Source organism: Thamnophis elegans, chromosome Z (assembly GCF_009769535.1).
Source record: "Thamnophis elegans isolate rThaEle1 chromosome Z, rThaEle1.pri, whole genome shotgun sequence".
Taxonomy (NCBI): Eukaryota; Metazoa; Chordata; class Lepidosauria; order Squamata; family Colubridae; genus Thamnophis; species Thamnophis elegans.
In genome coordinates, this window is record NC_045558.1 from 63,641,568 (window position 1) to 63,662,504 (window position 20,937).

The 20,937-nt window shown below is 46.1% G+C and overlaps 1 protein-coding gene across 2 annotated transcripts in view; it reads left to right on the top strand.

Annotated features, from left to right (window-relative positions):
* Positions 1–5,321: 5,321 nt before the first annotated feature.
* ITGA9 (integrin subunit alpha 9) overlaps positions 5,322–20,937 on the top strand; it is a 615,138-nt gene continuing 599,522 nt past the window's right edge. For both annotated transcript variants that reach the window (XM_032236787.1, XM_032236788.1), the window contains exon 1: positions 5,322–5,772. In XM_032236787.1, coding sequence (XP_032092678.1) covers positions 5,594–5,772 — 179 coding nt within the window. In that variant the 5' untranslated portion in view covers positions 5,322–5,593. The remainder of the gene's footprint in view (positions 5,773–20,937) is intronic.

A 20,937-nucleotide genomic window follows, 5' to 3' on the forward strand; every position in this document is an offset into this window, starting at 1 on the left:
GAACCCGGAAGTAATGAACTTCCAGGAACGCCGGTACCGGTCCTGGCCCTTGTCGCACGCCCCCCCGCCCGTCTGCACTAAGCCCAGTTGCCGCTCACTGTTTGGCTGGAGTCCAGCCAATCAGTGAGTGGGCTGGCCTCGTTTGAAAGTGTGGCGCCAACGGCTAACATTCCTCTTTTGAAAAGAATCTTTCTCTCAAAGAGTTTTTCAAAAGGGTTTGTTGCCGAGACGCCTCGTTTCGCGCTTCACACCTTCCCTTCACCTTCCAGGAGCTTGCTGCTTCCCCCACAGGTAAGCAACCAAGCCCTGGCGGCAGGACTCGGGACGCTAATGGTGGGACTTTGGGTGGGCAGTGGTGACGGCAGCGGTGGTAGCGGCGGTAGGAAGCTGGGGTGGTAGAGGTGGTAGCAGCGGTAGCGGCCTAGGTTTCGCAAGGGAAGGCCTCCAGGCCTTCCCTTGCGAAAGCCGCAGCCTCGTGTACGTCGCGTGTACTTGTGCGGCTGTCTTCTGGTGGGGGCGGCTGAGCTTCACAAGGGAACTCCTCCAGGACTTCTCTTGCAAAAGCCGTGGCGTCGCGTACTCCGCGTGACTGTCTTCTGGTGGGGGGGGCGGCGGCGGCTGAGCTTTCGCAAGGGAACTCCTCCAGGCCTTCCCTTGCGAAAGCCGCGGCGTCACGTACTCCATACAGCTGTCTTCTGGTGGGGGGGGCAGCGGCGGCTGAGCTTTCGCAAGGGAACTCCTCCAGGCCTTCCCTTGCGAAAGCCGCAGCCTCGTGTATGCTGCGTGGCCGCCTCCGGGTGGTGCAGGCGGCGGCGGCCTCCCTTGCGAAAGCCGCGGCCTCGCGTACTTGCACGGCTGTCTTCTGGTGGGGGCGGCTGAGCTTCACAAGGGAACTCCTCCAGGCCTTCCCTTGCGAAAGCCGCGGCGTCGCGTACTCCGCGTGACTGTCTTCTGGTGGGGGGGGCGGCGGCGGCTGAGCTTTCGCAAGGGAACTCCTCCAGGCCTTCCCTTGCGAAAGCCGCGGCGTCGCGTACTCCGTGCGGCTGTCTTCTGGTGGGGGGGCGGCGGCGGCTGAGCTTTCGCAAGGGAACTCCTCCAGGCCTTCCCTTGCGAAAGCCACGGCGTCGCGTACTCCGCGTGACTGTCTTCTGGTGGGGGGGGGGCAGCGGCGGCTGAGCTTTCGCAAGGGAACTCCTCCAGGCCTTCCCTTGCGAAAGCCGCGGCGTCGCGTACTCCGCGCGGCTGTCTTCTGGTGGGGGGGCGGCGGCGGCTGAGCTTTCGCAAGGGAACTCTTCCAGGCCTTCCCTTGTGAAAGCCGCAGCCTCGTGTGCGCCGCGTGGCTGTCTTCTGGTGGGGGGGGGCGGCGGCTGAGCTTTCACAAGGGAACTCCTCCAGGCCTTCCCTTGCGAAAGCGGCAACCTCATGTGCGCCGCGTGGCCGCCTCCGGGTGGTCCGGGCGGCGGCGGCCTCCCTTGCGAAAGCCGCGGCCTCGCGTACTCGCGCGGCTGTCTTCTGGGGGGGGGCGGTGGCGGCTGAGCTTTCGCAAGGGAACTCCTCCAGGCCTTCCCTTGCGAAAGCCGCGGCGTCGCGTACTCCGCGTGACTGTCTTCTGGGGGGGGCGGTGGCGGCTGAGCTTTCGCAAGGGAACTCCTCCAGGCCTTCCCTTGCGAAAGCCACGGCGTCGCGTACTCCGCGTGACTGTCTTCTGGTGGGGGGGGCGGCGGCGGCTGAGCTTTCGCAAGGGAACTCCTCCAGGCCTTCCCTTGCGAAAGCCGTGGCATCGCGTACTCCGCGTGGCTGTCTTCTGGTGGGGGGGGGGGCGGCGGCGGCTGAGCTTTCGCAAGGGAACTCCTCCAGGCCTTCCCTTGCGAAAGCCGCGGCCTCGCGTACGCTGCGCGGCTGTCTTCTGGTGGGGGGGCGGGCGGCGGCGGCCTAGTTTTCGCTAGGGAAGCCCCCCACCCCTACCTCTACCCTCGCCTGGCTGGCTAAGTCTGCCAGGCAACCTAAGTGACCCTAGCCTTGTCCCTCCAGTCAGGTGTCTTACCTGTTCCTGCTGCCTGCCATTGCGACGAGGATCCATCCATCGCATCAGAGTGCTGCTGATTCTGCCTGCTGCTGGTAAGTGGCCCGTTTTTATTTAATAATTATTTTAATGTATTTTAAAATATTTTATTTAATGCATTGAATTTTTTATAATAGTTTTACATATAAGTATTGAGTGTAGAATACTTTAAAATGGTTTACTTTAATTTATTTTGGATAGAATCTTTTTTTAAATTGTCTTAGACTATTTAAAAAAAATCTATCCAAAATAAATTAAAATAAACCATTTTAGAAAACTCTATACTCAATACTTTGAAATGTATTGTGCATTGAATTTTTTATAATAGTTTTATTGTAACTTATTGTGTGTGGAATATTATTAATGGTTTCATTTTAAGTTATTGTGTGTGGCATAGTTTGAAATGGTTACAATATGAATTATTGCTTGTGCTTTGAAATAATCCTAATGCATGAAACTAATTATAGTTTTACTGAAACCTTGGGATCTAACATCAAAATTTTGATCGTGTGACCATGAGGATGCTGCAACGGTCGCTAAGTGTGAAAATTTGACTTTGTCAAAAGGTCACAAAAGGCAATTACATGACCCCAGGACACTGAAACCATCATAAATACGAATCTGTTGCCAAACATCAAAATTTTGATCGCGTGACCATGAGAATGCTGCAACGGTCGCTAAGTGTGAAAATGGTCGCTAAGTGTGAAAAATGGTCATCAGTCACTTTTTTCAATGTCATTGTAACTTTGGTCACTATACCACCTTTCTGGCCACAGTTCTTAAGTGAATAACTGCAACTGATAAGTTAGTAATATAAGTGAATCTGGTTTCTCCATTTGACTTTGTCAAAAGGTCACAAAAGGCAATTACATGACCTCAGGACACTGAAATCATCATAAATACGAATCTGTTGCCAAACATCAAAATTTTGATCGCGTGACCATGAGAATGCTGCAACGGTCGCTAAGTGTGAAAAATGGTCGTCACTGTTTTCAATGCCATTGTATGTATCCTAGAAAATCAGATTTAGTGTGTTTCACCCTCATTGTTTATGTAATTCTGAGGTGGTTGATGGTTCTGTGAATGCCTGTCCTTTATAATTGCCCGCAATGCCTTGATGGTTTTTATTCCAGTGGCTTTGTCTTTCCTGTCCTTAGGCTTAGGAAAAAAAAAACCTGGTTTCATTTGCAGTCTTTTGTGTGTGTGTGTGTGGGGGGGAATTCTTATTTTTTGGTGTTTTCCATCATAGTTTGTGTGTGTGTGTGTGTGTGTGTGTGTGTGTGTGTAATGTCCCGCAGTTATCTACTCATTAATAATTATCTAGTAATATTTCCTTATACATTTTAGGGACCTTTCCTTACATAATTGGTGTTTTCTTTCATACTTTTGGCTTTCTAATTCCCATCCGGTCACATGGGTGGCAAGCCACTCCCATCCGGTCACATGGGCGGCAAGCCACTCCCATCTGGTCACATGGGTGGCAAGCCACTCCCATCTGGTCACATGGGTAGCAAGCCACTCCCATCCGGTCACATGGGTGGCAAGCCACTCCCACAAAGGAGGCCACGCCCACAGAGTAGGTTCGAACAATTTTTGAAACCCACCTCTGATTATAACACAGTAACACAAACATACTGTACATGCTTACCCAACTCAGAAATTGGATCAAAGTATATTCATTGTTTTGCTACTGAGCTTTGTTTCAATCAGCAGAAACTCAATGAAGATTTTTTTTCCTTGAAAGTTTTACTCTAGCATGTTTAATAAAATTACAATTAATGTCAAAGAATTAAAGGTGGTTAGACATGATGATGAAGGATGAAGGATTATTTTCAGTGAAAATAAAAGTTAGATCAAGTTAGTTAAAATAATGGTATTTCCAGAAAAAATGAACACTTGGGAAGAGTGAATATGTGAATTTCCATCTACAGTAGGTGTTTGCCTCAACTTCAGGAGCATTTCCCCCCATAATAAAAAGAAAAAGGATTCATGGTTGAAATTAAATATGATCATGGAGAACCTTCACAAACTGCATCCAAGAGTTTTAGAGATTATAAATATCAAAGACAGAAGGGAAAACAAGTGAAAATCACCTAATTTCTTCAACAGGATTCATCTGATCTAGGTCAAAGGCATTCTCAAAATATCCTATTAATCCTATTAAATTAATGCTGAGTATGTGGGCTTTGAAATATCTTCTTTATCTTCATGTATTTGTTCTTCTTTATTAAAATGTAAATTGCAAATGCATGTGTAAACTGTCAGTTAAATTTCAGATGCCAAAGGGAGGTGAAAGGAGAGAGTGATTGCCCTACAATATATAATCTTCTGTTTTGACCTAAGACTACTACTATTACTAACCAGTAAAATAAGACTGGAAAGATCCAGTTTAACTTTATCGTTAAGAATGCCAATGCACTCTGGATTCTGCAAATCTGTATGAAAACAATAGTAAAGAAGTAATTTTGCTGCTTAAAGCTAGTTGGCCTATGAGTCATGCTACTGTTTATTACTATCTGGGGTCATTCCAATTGTGTGTAACCAAAGTCTATACAATCAAAGAGTTTAAAAGCTTAAGATAAAATAGTCTATTTCAGCAGCTTCTTTATTTAGGCTTTTGTGAATAGTTCTTGCTTAACTATGGTAATTGGGACTGGGATTTTCATCATTAAGCAATGTGGTTGTAAAGTATGTCATACAATTTCTTTGCATAACAATGGCAGACCCTGTTACTGAGGACAACCTAGGTTGTTAAGTGAGGATGTCATGTGTCTGACTTCTGACTTCTTGCTGCTTCCAATTTGCTTATGAGAAGCCAGCAAGAGAATATTTGGTAACACCATGGATAATAGTGGTTTTATGGTCTGCTAAAAATAGGAAATATACAGTCCTCCCATCATTCAATCCTCCTTAACTAAGTTATGATTTGTTATACCCAACCGCCTTCATCCGCACAATCGAGTGCCTTTGTATAATGTATTGCGCTGTACATTCTCCAATCCCAGTTTTATACCGCTATGGAGTTGCGCGACCACAGCCACGCAGTGTGTATAAAACTTCACTCGCAGTCGGGCCAAGAAAAGAGGCGTGACAAGGTTCCGAGAGGAGTTGCCTTGCTGTGTTTCTTAGACCGGGCAACAGAGGGCGTCCATGGTTTGGTTTGGACGGCGGCGTCTTGGAAAAGGAGGACTGTGGCCCCACGCGACCTGGGCTGGAGGTTGGCGTGAAGTAGCGCTTCGAATTGAGCCTATTACTCTTGCTAGCTGCGCTTTTCGCTGGTACTCGAGACTTCAGCGGGACAACGCTGACTCGGGAACTTTGGCTTAATCGCTCCACCTCCCTTTTTTATTGTTTGTGGCGAAGGAGCTGTTTGAATGCTACAAGCTGCGGGGGCGTTTTGTTCTCTGCTGCTGATCCTGCCTCCTCAAAGTCGAAACGCGGGCGGCCACGCAGCTCTCCGCTGCCGGAGAGCCAACAAGAAAGGGCTTTTCTTAGTTGGCATGCGAAGAGGCGAATTTTGAAAACTAGAGAATGGCTGGATTTCCCTGGGAGGGCAAGCGGGGTGGATTTAAAGTCCTGGTGGCGACGCTTTCCGTGGCTTTGGTTTATTCCTATAACATCGATCTGGATCATCCAGTGATTTATCAAGGACCCAATAACTCTTTCTTCGGATACTCGGTGCTGGAGCATTATTACGACAATACTCGATGGTGAGTATTAGGTCATTCCCCGGAGAGGGAACAGGCTTTTCTTTATTAAGCCTTTATGTGAATTTACCCAATTTATATATCTTAACTCTTCCTTCTCCCTCTTCTTGAAAAAGAAAAATGCTAAGAAGTTTGTTTTAAATATAATCTTCCAATAAACCAGGGGTGTGAAACTCAATTTCATTGAGGGCGCATCAGGATTGTGGTTGACTTGGGTGTGTGTGTGTGATGGCTGTGGCCAGCTCCCACTGCTGCTGTGCTTGCTCCGTGGCTAAGTTGCTCATGGTGTGTGCGAGAGGGCAAAGTGTGGTCAGAGGGAGACCCACTCCTGTTTGTGAGGAGACCTGGCTTTGTAACCATAGCATCCTCAGTGATAGGATGGAAGATCACCAGAAGAGGTCAGGAGGAGGGGACAAGGGGATGGCAAACTGCAGCACAGCTGCTGATGGCCAAGTGCTAAGGCAGGATTTACCTCAGACCCTCACTCTCTCCTTAGAATCTCCCTTCCTTCTTTCCTTTTCTTCTTTTTCCTTTCTTGCTTTCTTCCCCTCTTTCCTTCTTTTTCTTTTTCTTTCCTATCCCTATGGGGTGGATCTGGCCTGTGGGCCTTGAATTTGAGCCTCCTGCGATAAGCCAGCTCCACTTTTAGGAACCAGTTTCTTCCAGAAATCCTCTGGTTAGAACTGGCTATACATGCACAGAGGCAAACCAGTGTTTCCTTGACTTTCTTAGCTACAAATCATCCAACTTCATGTTATTTGAGTGCATAGTATGAACTGTGTGCAGTTGATTATTTTTGATAGTCCAGGAGTTTATGCAATGCCAACAAGTAAATCATGGGCTACTTCAGCACAGCAGTCTAAAAATATTGTGTATGAATCCAGGCTTATGCTGAAAAGTTGCCTGCAAATCCAGGACCCTCAGCTATTCTCTCCCTTCCTTTTCATTGACAATTTTTGGAATAGCAACCAGGCAGAAGGTGTGGTAGAAATATGGAGAATTACAAGGAAAGCCAACAACATCTAGATTCTTTGGGAAATCTCAGGAAAAAGATGAGGGAATTGTGCAGTAAAAGCCTGGCCCAAATTCTGTGAATGTGACTGCACAATAAAAAGCTACCTGTGGACCATCAAACTGATTTCAAAAATGAGAAACTGAGCATCTCCAATATATGGTTCTTATGCAGCTTCAGTCTGAAAACTTCCAGGGAAGAATCCACAATTCCTTGGAGACATTGGTTCCCTTATCATACTGTTGTTTCTGAATTTGCCATTTGTGCTTTAAATCTTCGGGTCAAGTCAGTCAAGTCTTTCCTGTGGGACAGGGAAGAACTATACTTTGGGCAGCTGTTTTATGATTTACAATGGATATATTTAAGAATTGCTTTTAAACCAGTTCTCTGTTTTACTAAGTCACCTGAGTTTCTGCTGGCTCAATGGCTCAAATTAAATTTGGGTTGTCTTGAGTGCTATTGATTGCATGGAAGAGAGAAAATGATTAATATAAGAATTTTGCACCCAGTGGTCCTTTTTCCTCTCATAGGCATGAGGGAATAATATTGCTTGGCTGCCTTTTAGTGAAATGGATTGTTAGTTTCCTCTAACTATTTTTACCACAGTACATGCATATATGTATAATACAGTATCCATATATTAATGATGATGCAATTTCCTAATGGAATGACCAATGGTAGTATTTCTTTTTGAGAGAGAGACAGAGAACGAGAACGAACACTAAGAGAAAGCTATTGGGGACAATGTAATGTATGAACTTCATGAGAGGATCTTTAAATTGGTTCTGTTAGACTATGGGAATGGATGACAATCTAGTAATAAGGAACCATTTTATATTCTGTATTTGTGCTTTAGATGGTGTTGTGGTTCACTAACCCATTGAGTTACAGACTAGAGTAGATAGCCATGTTTTAGTTGGGCAGAAGTGCTACATGAAGTTCGCCCATGTGGTTTGTTCATAATTTGGTATGTTGTGCCACTCCAGAAAACTAAGTTAATGGAGTTGATCATGGATAAAAATATCAGCCAGACACATCATTTGTGAAAAATCTTAGCAAAAGTGCAGATTGAGTGAAGAAATGGGTGAGTCTCTTTATTTGTGAGTTTTTAGAAAGTATACAGAAATTGTTGTGATGGGAGGTTAGCAGCTAGGAATAAACATGCTGAATTTGTTTGAATCTTGCAAATATCTGGGGTTAAGAGCTAGGATATCTAAAACTGAAAATATCATTTGGCAATCTAGTGTAATGTAAGAATTGAAGAACTACTTTACTGAAGCCCATTAAGTCTAGTGTCAGTTTCCAAAGCAAATCAACTATACCAAGAACCTAACAAAAGAGTTTTATTCCTTGATATTAGTTTGCAGAGTAATCTGGAGAATGTTTGCTAGTGCTGTATTTCGTGCTGTAATATAAACAGTTGTTTATATTAAAAATGAAATACTTTCAGAAATATAGAAGCCTTATCCTGATTGAAGCACTGTCCAAGTTACGATTTGCTTATGTTGAATGTTGAATAAGCTATAGTTTGCTTTGTGCAGCATGCTAAATCAAACCTGCATTAAACCAGAATTCAGTATTGCAAAGTTGCTTTTCTTTCAGCTCAAGTTATCACTTTAAAAAACAGTGATCTAGTGAGAAAGTTCATTTTCACTAGTATATGAGATTCTTTTTGGCTCTTCAAGTTATTGGACAAAATTTGGATAATTCGAAACAAATGTTTACATATAATTAATGAGATCAATAGTGAATTTGCAGGATTTGCTTCTCTCAGTTAATTTATCTCCTAGCTTTGGGAAAGGGAAGAATATAATGAAGTTCTATCTAAGTATGTCACAGCTATTAATCTTAATATTTTAAAATAATATACAGGACATCGCAACAACAGGGATCATAAATAATTGGAAGTATAGCCCTTTTTTGAAGAAATATCATCAAAATTTTGAATCCAAAATAGATATCTAGATTTATATTTAAAGTTAGTGATATATATTTTTTTGCCTAATATTTTTTTTTTTATTCGCAAAAGACAAGGAAGGGAGCGGTTTTCATAAAGACATTTACAATTTGAGAATCCTTGCCTTTTCCCTAACTCAGATAAGTTGGGACTACAGCTCTGAGAATTCCCTTGCCCACAAGAATGAAATCTGGCTGAAAATTATAGTCCACACTTGGAGATTCCTGAGCTGGTAGGGGCTAGTTTATGAATTAACTACTATTAGTCATATTAGTATATGAATTAGTGTATGAATTACTAAGTATTTTGTGGACAAGAAATATATTGTATGGGTCGTGTGTGTATGTATATCTTTGTGTTTGAGCAAAAATACTCTCTCACAACTATAGTAATATGAATCTTTTTAAAGTGTTTGTGTATTTGCTCTTGTAGAAGATTTACAGCAGTGATGGCTAACCTTATTGCCAACGCGTGCCAAAAGAGGAGGGAGTGGGGGGGTGGGGTTGTGCGCATGCGTGCCCACACCCATTATTCTATGCACCCCCTGCACATGCATTCATCATCCCCTCTGTATTCCCCCCACTTTTGGCATGTGATGGCATGGTGGACCTTTTTTTCACCCTCCCCAGGCTCCACTGCTCTGCGGAGGCCAGAAACAGCCCATTTTCCAACTTCTGGTGCGTCCGGTAGGTCTGTTTTTCGCCGTCCCAGGCTTTGAGGCTTTCTAGGAGCCTGGGGGAGGGTGACAAATGGGCCAACACTCAAACTGGAAGTTTGGGAATGGGCTTCTGGGTTGCCTGTTGGACTGTTTTTCTACCTCTGGGGGCTTCAGGAGGGTCCCCTGAAGCCTCGGAAGGGCGAAAAACAGCCCAACACAGATGGCACTGGAGTTGACAGGGCAATGATTCACGTGCCCTCAGAAATGGTTCCATGTGCCACCTGTAGCATGTGTGCCATAGGTTTGCCATCACGGATCTACAGGAAGAGGCCATAGTTGTGCTGAATTAGACTCTAGTACAACCAAGGCCACTTGTTTCCAACTGTTAAAGTAGTGAAATGGAATAAGTATTGACTGTACCTAGAAACTGCAAATTAAATATCTAGAAACAGTGCTCACTTTTAAAAACAGCACAATAGGTACTGTAGTCATTTGTTATAACTAGCCACTGATTAAAAATAAAACACTGCTATATCTTAGTTGATTTGGGAAACTACTGCTGAATTTTAATCTATCAGCTTCCTCAGTGCAACTGCACAATCTTTTCTTTGTTGCTGTTGAAAGTAGTGGATGGATGTAAATAACACTATAAGGTGCCAGTTTTTCACTTTTTTTGAGAAAAGCTGCCAATTTTAGAAAGTATTCTTGTTATTGGTAGGCATAGGGATGATGAACTAGAGGCCTACAGTCAGCCACAATTCCCACATTGTTTTTCCCCCTGTAGTCCCCAAGACCTTTCTAAAATTTCAAAAAAGAGGGAGCTAATTTTCTACATTTTGGAGTAAAAAGATGTGACAACTGTAATGCAAGATCTAAAAAAAGCTTTGAAGATAAGACCATTCTCACACAATGAACCACAGTGAGTGTTCCTGCCCATTATGCATCAGTGCATCAACTACTGTTGTCTCTTTCCACTCTCCTGGAACAGTATATGATGTTAAATCACCAAAATTTCCACCTAATTTCTGCTGAGTTCTAAAATCCAGTTTTCTGTCAATAGGATCTTAGGTTGTATCATTCTATGAATACATCCTTCAAAAATAAGCTGGCCCCCTGGATTGGATTGGTGAACCCAGATTCTTAAGAGGTCCTATGATTGATTCCATATATCAAATGAATGACTACCACCAGCTGTCACATTTCATCCAGTGTTCTCCTTCACAATCAAAGTCTAGATTTAGCTAGTGGAGCAATTGTATCTGAGGCCTCATCAAGTGGCCTTTCTATGTCATTTGATTATCTTCATTCTCAGCTGTGTCTCGGGAATCACTCAAGAGCCCATAATCTGAACAATAGATAGTTTGAATATTTGACTTTTATCATTCTCGTTGCACTGAAGAATAATAATTAAAGATTATCACAATTTTCAGCAGGCTTGACAAGGGTGCATTCTTTTCATGCTGCTTGCAGTTTCAACAAAGAGCTGAATGCAACCCTCTGTAAACAAATATTGGCATACAAGGCCATGACAGAACAAAGAGAGAAAAATGTGAAGCATTGATTTAAAATTATGCCAACCACAACAGTTTTCTCCATATTTTGGTATTTACTGGTAACATGTTTAGTATATGTAAAACCAAACAGCTATGGCAAAAAATAATATATATGTATTTTTCTCCTTATAGTAGGGGTTCTCTGCAAGTTAACTCTCTAGATCAGATCAAACTAAATTTACCTGGAAACTAATGAATGAATGAACTCATTTGCCTGCTTGCCTGCCTGCAAATGTTCACCATGCTTTCCTGTATTTCTTTCTGATAGATGGTGTTCTATTTCTTGAAACAGTAGCCTTGGAACACATTGTGATATCAATAGATGCATTCAACTTAGAGTCAGCCCCTAAAATGAACGGCTGTCATGCTCTTTGATACACAGGGACATTTGGACTTTGGTTGTCAATTTCCTTTGGAGTGATTATTCATACGGAACTGCTCAAATAATATTGGGCAAGAAATTGATTTAAAGAGATTGAAAGACCTCTTTCTTACCACAAGAGACAGGAACCAGGGAAAGGAGGAATTGACATTGTGACAACACTACGTGCGATCTTGGAGCTCCAAGATTGCAGTTGATATTTCTGCTGCTGGACAGTCCTTTTGGACCTAAACCATCCTGCTGAGACAGTAATAGAGAAGAGTACGTCCTGCTGATCTCAGGGACACCACAAAGTCCCTGATTGATCCAGGAGAAGCTCTTATTTCCGATGACAGAAACGCAGCCATTGAAGTTGCTGAAGTTGGGACAGCTCCGGAACGGAAAGAAAGTGGAAAGAGAAAGTGTGTCGAATTGGTGAGGAAACTTTATTATTAGAAAAGAGACTACCCCCCCCCAAAATCAAAGCTAAATTAAAATTGAAGACAGAAAAGAGTAAGTGATGAAGTTAAACTACATTAAACTTAGTCTGTTATCTTTTTTTAATTTTTTATAAATGGAATTATTTACAAATGTTCCCTATTTTTTAAACTGAATGGATTAGTTTTTCTTCAACTACTTTTTATTCTTTCTTATCTTTTTTGTATAATGCTTGATTGGATTGTTTTTTTTCTCCATTTAAGATTTCTTTTTAAAAATTTGGAACATAAAGAAGATATAAAAAGGTATATAAACAGAGGGAAAAGAAGTAGCACTGCCACTTAGAGGCTGGAGGCTTGGAAACATGGTTTTTTTCTTTCTATTTGATCATTTGACACTTCAAGGCTTCTCAGCTTGTTTATTGAGAGTGATAGTAGAAAGTAGATAGTGTAAACAGATTGTTTACACAGGTCTTCTTCGGGAGTTCTATCACCAGCTGGATTGGAGGGAAGACAAAACCTTGCCTTGAAAGATTATAATGAACTTGCTTGAAATTTAATAAAAAGCCTTGAATGCTATAGTGGCAGTGTTTACAAATTGGAAGAATGGCACAGCAGGAAAAAGAAACTTTAAGATGGCAAATGATTATGTTTGAAATTCAAAAATTATTAGTAGTAACAGAGAAAATTGAGAAGAGATTGGAGAATATAGACCACAAAACAGAAACATTTGATGGAAAAATTGAGGCTGTTTATCAAATGAAGAAAGTGGAGGCAGAGTTCTAAAAATTGAAGGAAAAAATGAACAAAGAGATAAGAAAATTGTGGATACTGACAACAAACTGAGCATGGTTGGAAATGGCAAGAGCGGAATGTAGAAAAGGGAGATAGATGGACTGGAACGCTACTCCATATTTCAAAGTATAGAAGAAGAAAAGAGAGAAAAATTGGTGGAGGTGAGAGAAATCGTGACAGAAGCACCAGTGATGACCAAAGACAAGCTGATGGAAAGAGCAGATGGAGAGTTTTGAGTTTTTATGAGATACGAAATGAACAACAACTTACGAAGCGAAGTCCATACAAGACTTACCAAGAAAATAATCAGAATACTAATGCTACAAATGGCAAAAGACATAAGACTGTACTATTACTGGAAAGATACAGGTTGATGTAATGAAAGTGTATAATAAAAATTAAGTTAAACTTAGTTAAATTTAGAGTATTATGTATAAAATGAAGTGATAATAGTTATAGTCAAATAAATGATTAATAATGATAATGCATACACACACACACACACACACACATACATATAATTAGTGTGACAATATGAAATTTTATATAAACTCCATTAACTATGAGAGGAAGTTTAAAAGCTTCGTTATTAAATATAATCAATTTTTATTTAGAACATGTTATAGAGATGTAATGTTATTGGATGTTTTTAGGAAGATGTAATGGAATGCCATTATATAATTTTACTTTAGATTTAGAATATTTACATACATACATACATACATACATCTACATCTACACATACACACACACACACACACACACACACACACACACATATATATATTTGATTTAAAAATATGTGATTTGATATGAATTGCAAGTGATGACTATGGAAGGGATGCACAGAAATCTTGTAACCAACTGACACACTTTTTCCAGAGGAAGGGAGGGAGTACATGTGGGTATTCTCAAAGCCTGATTGGTCCAGACTGAGAGCAAACTCTTAAATACTGGTGCCTTCCAATCCTGGCCCAGTTTCCTCTCAGTCTTTCTTGGTCCAAGTACTGTGAGAATATTCCTGGTAGGATTTTATTTCTTTCAATTTGGTCTCGCATTTGGTTTAATTGGGCATTTTAAAATCTTTCCCTAAATTCTAAATTGTGCAGCTGTGGCCCCAAGGGACAGTTCTCTGCCTCGGGCGGTTGGGGAGGGCCCTGTGGGGCATTCTGCCTCCCCCCGTGGGCCCAGAGCCTTAGCCCTATCTCTGGGAGTGCAGGGGTGCCAGCTCCTATCTCAGCTGCTATAGCAGCTACTGTACTTGCAGTTTTGAGTCAGGGAAGCGGCGGCGGAGCCACGAGGTGCGCATGAGCCGCTCACGGAGCCAGCAATAGATCAGAGCGGCTTCCGTGCTTCGCTCCCTTTGTTTCCTTGCTTTGGTTGGCCTTGGGGGAGGGAGGTACGAGCCAGGCGCCGTGTGGCCTCCCCCAATTTTGCTGGCAGCCGTGCGGGTGTCTGAAAGCCCGGCTGAGCCGCGTGGAGTTGTTTTTTTGCCGATAAACTTGGGCGGAAAGTTCCGGTGGCCATTTTGGACTGCTGCCAAGTGGCACGAGGAGCGCGCTTTGACCTGCGGCAACCCAGGCCTCATTCCTTGCAGAAGCCAGCAGGCCCAGGTCCCGGTGGGGCCTCAGAGCCTGGGAACCCTCGTGCAAGCATCGGACGCGTGAGTTGGGTATGGACGAGGGTGCAGAGATCCCCCAGGGCCAGGTGGTGGGCCCGATCCGGGGTGGAGAAGGCTTGGTGCAGGGGTGGAGCAGGAGATCCCCCTCCACAGGTTCTTTGGCTGCCCAGCGCTCATTCAGGGCCTCCACTAGGCAGGAAGCCAGGAGACACAGGGCGATTGAGAAAACGTTTGAAAGGGCGGAGAGGCAGGCCAGGTCAACTGGGCCCTTATCCAGAGATAGATCCAGATCTCCTCTGGGGCCTCTTTCTGCATGCTCTTCTCCCTAGGGGATTTAGCCCTTCCTCCCCCTCGGTCTCTCCGGATAGGCCTCATTCCTATTACAGGAGAAGGGGGTCCCCCTCTCCTTCCCCTTCGAGGGATCCATTGGAGGGTACATCTAGAGGGCCCTGTCCCTTGCACAGGTTAGCTCCACGGGGTCCTAGCTCTGCCTTTGGTGATATAGAGGATTTGGAACAACTCCCTGAAGGTCTTAAGAGGCTTATTTCTGCTGCCATTTCACGGGGCATTGCCCTCTGGGATAAAGGCTCTTTCTCTTCCAGGCATGGGGGGATAGGCAGGGCCCAGTATCATGCTTCCTCTCCTTCCATGGTTAGCGAAGCTTTGGTCATGGGGGTGGATAATCTCCAGGTCATGGGATTCTCGGATGACGAGAATGCGGGCCTTTCAGATGAGCCTTCCTCAGCAGGACTCTGTCCCTGCCATGTTCAAGATCCTCTTGGACAAGGCGCGTAAGACCACCAAGGTGGGGACTGGGGATCCTTCGGTGCCCCCGCCTAGGGATCCTGACATGGCCATGTTTTCTGCCACGGCCACGAACAAGGGGGAGATTCCGGTTCCTCTCCTGTTTCTGGAGGTCTTGACCAACCAGTGGGCTCGTTTCTCCAATTTCTCAGCTCCTGGGAGCAATGACCGCCGGCACTATAATGTGAAGCAGACCTTTGCTCAGGCCATTCAGCTACCAGCCATTGACTCCCCAGTGGCTGCCCTTGTCTCCTCCTCTCCAGTGGTGTCAGGCGATGTGGCGGATAAATTGAAGCCGGAGGATAAGCGCACGGAGCTTACCTTGCGGAAGAATTTTAATGCCACGGCATGGGCTATCAAGTCCGTGGCCTCGGCCTCTTACTTTAACCGCGCCATGGTCAAGTGGCTTAAGCAGCTGCAGGAGCGCATTCCCATTCAGGATGAGCGGCTTCACCAGGATCTCTTCAAGATCATGGCAGCCTGCCAGTTTTCCGCTGATGCGACCCTGGACACGTTCAAGTTTGCATCCAGTGCCTTAGCCACTTCTGTCACTTCTCACAGGCTCCTTTGGTGCACCACTGGCAGATGGATAACAAGACAAAGTGGGAATTGGCGGCCGCCCCATTCAAGGGGCCTAAGCTTTTTGGTGAGGCCCTTGACCCCATTCTGGTCGAGAATAAGGACAAGAAGAAGGTTCTTCCATCTAATGCTAAGAAGTCCGACACTAGGCCTCATCCTTACTGTAGGCATCAGTATAGGGCTGCGGATTATGACTATAACCAGCGTTTTTCTTTTTTCTGCTCTGACAGGCAGTTCCCCAGGTCATCCTTTCAGGACAGAAATCATTTCCAACACCAGTCCAGGCGGTCCTTTCATGGAGGAGGCGGCTGTCCCTACCGCAGGGGGAAGTGACTCGAACCCGAGTCGTCCTATCGGCGGTTGCCTTTCCCTCTATGCGGATCAATGGGATGAGATCACGATTCGTCATGGTCTCAGGTTAAAATTTCTCTCCACCCCACCGAATCTCTTCAGGTCGTTCCCTCTGCCTCGGAGCCTGGACCCACCTTCTCGACATTCGGGTGGTGGAGGAGGCAGTTCCTCTAGAGAAACGGGGCCTGGGCCACTACTCCAACCTGTTTGTGGTTCTGAAGAGCATGGGGGGCTGGAGGTGATTCTAGATCTCAAGCACCTAAACCATTTCCTGGTGTACAGGCGGTTCAAAATGTCCTCTCTCAAATCTATCCTTCAGGGCATCAGGAAAGGGGACTTCTTGGCTTCTGTGGACCTCACGGAAGCCTATCTTCACATCCCTAATCTTCCCGCTCACCGCAGGTTCCTGAGGTTCTCTCACGGGACCCACCACTACCAATACAGGGCTCTTTCTTTCGGGTTGGCCTTGGCTCCCCAGACTTTCACAAAGGTTCTGGTGGCCCTGGCAGCTCATCTGTGCTCTATCCTAGTGCGGCTCCAATGTTATTTGGACGATGTCTTGGTTCAGGTGGGGTCTCTTCCTCTGGCCATCTCAGACCTTCGGCTCACCATTTGGAGCCTTCAGAGCCTGGGGTTTTCGGTGAACTTTCCCAAAGCCATCTTTCCCCCTCCATGCGCATTCTCCACCTGTGGACGGTCATAGACTCCGTGTCGGGGGTGGTGCATCTGTCCCGGGAGCGTCAGGACAGCCTTCGTCAGATAGCAGGAAGCGTTCGTGGAAGTGGTTAGTTTCGATCCTCTCTCTATCGCAGTTATTGGGCAAGATGGTCTCTTGCATTGGGATTGTCCCGTGGGCCAGACTTCACTTTCAGCCTCTCCAGTGGGAACTCATCCCTTTTCAGCAGGGGCGATTGAGCAATTCTCTTCGGACTCTCCGCCTCCCTGGGGGGGCGTCCGGGCCTCGCTGTGGTGGTGGCTTTCCCCAGCCATTCAGTGGGGCTGCTGCTTCTGGGAGCCGGACAGGGTGACCGTCACCACAGACGTGAGTCTGTTCAGGTGGGGGGCCCTGGTGGGTTCTCGGATGGCTCAGGGCAGGTGGACGGCTTCGGATCTCCACCACAACATAAATTGGCTGGAGCTGAAGGCGGCCCGCCTGGCTCTGCGACACTTTCGGTCCTCGGTGGACGGGCGTCACGTGCTCCTCCTAACGGACAACGTGGCCACCAAGGCCCACATCAATCATCAAGGGGGGACCCACTCTCAGGCCCTCTGGCTGGAGGCTCTGAGGCTGGGCGCCTGGACAGAGAGGCACCTGTTGTCTTTGGTATCGGAACACATATCCGGGCTCTCCAATGTCCAGGTGGATTGGCTGAGTCAGGCGACTCTGGACAATGGCCAGTGGTAGCTCCATCCGTCGTTGTTTCGGAGGATCTGTCAGAGGTTCGGGACTCTGGTGGATCTGTTCACCTCGCCCGTGAACTCCCAACTCCCTCAGTTTTTCACCCTCAGTCCAGGTCGGTGGAGGGCACTGACGCCCTCAGGAGCAGGTGGCCCTTGGGCCTTCTTTATGCTTTCCCGCCCATTCTCCTTGTCCCAGGGACTATCAGGAAGGTGGTAGCGGAGAAAGCTCTAGTCATTGTGGTGGCCCCTTATTGGCGCAGGAGGCCTTGGTTCATGGATCTAGTCCAGTGGCCCCTTCATGGAGGATTCGTCGGGAGGAGGTGATCTTGCGGCAGGAGGCCTTGCTTCACCCGGAGCCCCAGTGGCTCCATCTGACTGCCTTGCTCTTGAACGGCGATTGCTGAGGAGGGCTAACCTGTCCTCCAGGATCATTCGTACCATCGAGGCATCTTGACGTCCATTGACGACCCTCATTTACAATTCCACCTGGGCGGCCTTTGTCCGGTGGTGTTCTCCTCTTGGCACTTCTCCCGATAGGGCCACTATTCCCAATGTCTTGGACTTCCTGCAGAAGGGCCTTGAAGGCAGGCTTTCACAGAACACGTTGCGCCGCCAGGTGGTGGCTTTGTCTTCAGTCCTGGGGGGGTGTGGGGTCTTCTTCCCTCTCCCATGTTCCCCTGATCAAGCGTTTTCTGAAGGGGGCGACTAATTTCAGGCCTCCCCCCATCCACAGGTTCCCCACGTGGGACCTTCCCCTGGTGCTCAGGGCTTTGACAGGGACCCCATTCGAACCTCTCTGGTCTGTTCATCTACGGTTCTTGTCTCTGAAAGTGGCTTTCCTGGTGGCAGTTACCTCTGCCTGATGTATTTCAAAACTGGGCGCCCTGTCTTCCAGGGACGACCTTTGCCATTTTCACCAGGAAAGGGTGGTGTTTTGCCTTGATCCTACCTTCATCCCAAAGGTGAATACTCCCTTTAAATACCACCAGTATGCGGACGATACACAGTTGTATCTGTCCGCCCCGTGCCAACTCAATGAAGCGGTGGACGTGATGAGCCAGGGCCTTGAGGCTGTTAGACTGGATGAGGGTTAACAAGCTTGTGCTCAATCCAGATAAGACCGAGTGGCTGTTGTGCTTCCCTCCCACTAATTTGCCAAGTGTTCCATCTCTCAGGCTGGGGGGTCAAATACTACGCCGCTCAGACAGGGTCCGCAACTTGGGAGTCCTCCTGGACCCACAGCTGACTTTTGAACACCATTTGTCAGCTGTGACCAGGGGGGCATTTACCCAGGTTCGCCTGGTACACCAGTTGCGCCCCTACCTGAACCGGGAGGCTCTCACAACAGTCACCCGTGCCCTTGTGACCTCTAGGCTGGAGTACTGCAATGTGCTCTACATGGGGCTGCCCTTGAAGAGTATTCGGCGACTTCAGCTAGTTCAGAATGCGGCCGCGCGAGCGATCGTGGGTGCACCTTGTTTCACCCACATAACACCTATCCTCCGCGAGCTGCACTGGCTACCTGTCGATCTCCGGGTACGCTTCAAGGTGCTACTTGTCACCTACAAAGCCCTCCATGGTAGTGGATCTGGGTACTTGAGAGACCGCCTACTGCCAATTACCTCCTCTCGACCAATTAGATCCCATAGATTAGGCCTCCTCCGAGTTCCATCAGCCGGTCAGTGTCGACTGGCAACCACGCGGAGGAGAGCCTTCTCGGTGGCAGCTCCGACCCTATGGAACGATCTCCCCGTGGAGATTCGTACCCTCACCACCCTTCAGACCTTCCGCATAGCCCTGAAAACCTGGCTGTCCCGACAGGCCTGGGACTAAAGATCTCAACCCACCCGAATTGTATGAATGTTGTGTTTTTTTAACGATGTACTGTCTCATGTGTTTAATTTGTATGTCCTCCCTTCCTTTTGAACTGTAAGCTGCCCTGAGTCCCCCATGGAAAAGGGCGGCATATAAATAAAACTACCTAAACCTGAACCTAAACCTAAACCTTTCATAGGGCTCAGGAGATCGTCCTGCCCGACTTTTGCCCGGGCCCGTGCAATGATAGGGAGAGGCTCTGGCATCGGTTGGACGTCCGCTGCGCTCTGCGGATCTACCTCCGGCGGACTGAGGGGGTCTGTAGGTTGGAGGCCTTGTTTGTTTCGTTCCAGCCAGGAACGTTGGGTTCTAGGGTGTCCTCGGCCACCATCGGCCGTTGGTTGCATCAGGCTATTGTGGAGGCTTACGGAGCTTCTGGTCAGTCGGCCCCGTCAGGCATCACGGCCCATTCTACTAGAAGTGCCGTGACCATGGCGGTGTGGGCCACGAGGGCCCCATTTGAAGACATTTGTCGCGCGGCCACTTGGGCTTCTCTGACACCTTTCATCCCTCATTATCATTTGGATGCCTTCGCTTTGGCAGACGTGTCCTTTGGTCGGAGGGTCTTGCAGAGGATGGTGTCTGATGCTCCCCTTGGGCCTTAATGGTTTCTTGTTCTCCCTCCCTGGGACTGCAGCTTGAGTATGTCCCACATGTGACCACTTCCTCCCTTCCTCTGGAAAAAGAACGTTGGTCTTACCTGAACGTGTCTTTTAAGAGGAAGGGAGGGAGTGGTGATGACCCGCCCTGGGGTTTTTCCTTCGGGGCCAAGGAGAGGGCCCGGGTGGTTCCTGGGGGGTTTGGTTGTTGTTGTTTTTTGTTGTTTCAGTGCGCCTTCAAGGAAACTGGGCCAGGATTGGAAGGCACCAGTATTTAACAGTTTGCTCTCAGTCTTTGGACCAATCAGGCTTTGAGAATACCCACATGTGACCACTCCCTCACTTCCTCTTAAAAGACACGTTCAGGCAAGACCAACGTTCTTTCTATAATTTGTAATGGAAGATTCTTTTATGTTTTTTGCTTTTTGTTCTGTCCGTTTGTGTTTGTTTAAAAATAAAAAAAAATGCTTTTTAAAAAAAGAGACAGGAAACATGAAGCTAAAAATTGTTCATTATTGATTCATTGATTGAAGAAACACTATTTTATGTGTTTGTAAAAGATGCCATTAGTGAAGATTTTTAGAGCATAAATTGTGTTCATAGGAATTGGATGTATGAGTATGTATACACACAGACTACACTATTCATACTCTTTTAGAAAACTATTTAGGAACCTGGTATCATATGTGTAATAGTATGTAGGAAGGACCTTGGGAGACAGGAGGAAGTGCTGCAGATTAGACAAACATCATATAAAAGATATCTTGGTCCACAGGAAGATTGTGTACAGGAAGCCTTTCAGAAAGGACCCTCTCTAGTTTTCTGGAAAGTAAAAGCAGATGAGAGAAATATTTTCAGACTTTCAAAATTCTGATAATATAACGCTGTACCTAATAAAGGTGATGTTAGTACTCATAATTATGTGTTTTGTCCGGGCTATCTCAAAGGAGTAATATATGTGAAGTTGGTTAGGAGGTTGCCTTCATGTGTGTAAAACTTTAATCTTTATACTATAGACTCTAGATCCCATATTCTAAAATATTTCTGATGATTAGGTGGGGTCTAACCATTTCTTGATTAGTATCTCATTGTCCTTAGTTGCCAACAAGATGCCTCTTCCATCAACAAATTATCAACTGCAGATTCGCTTTATTGCTTTTTTACA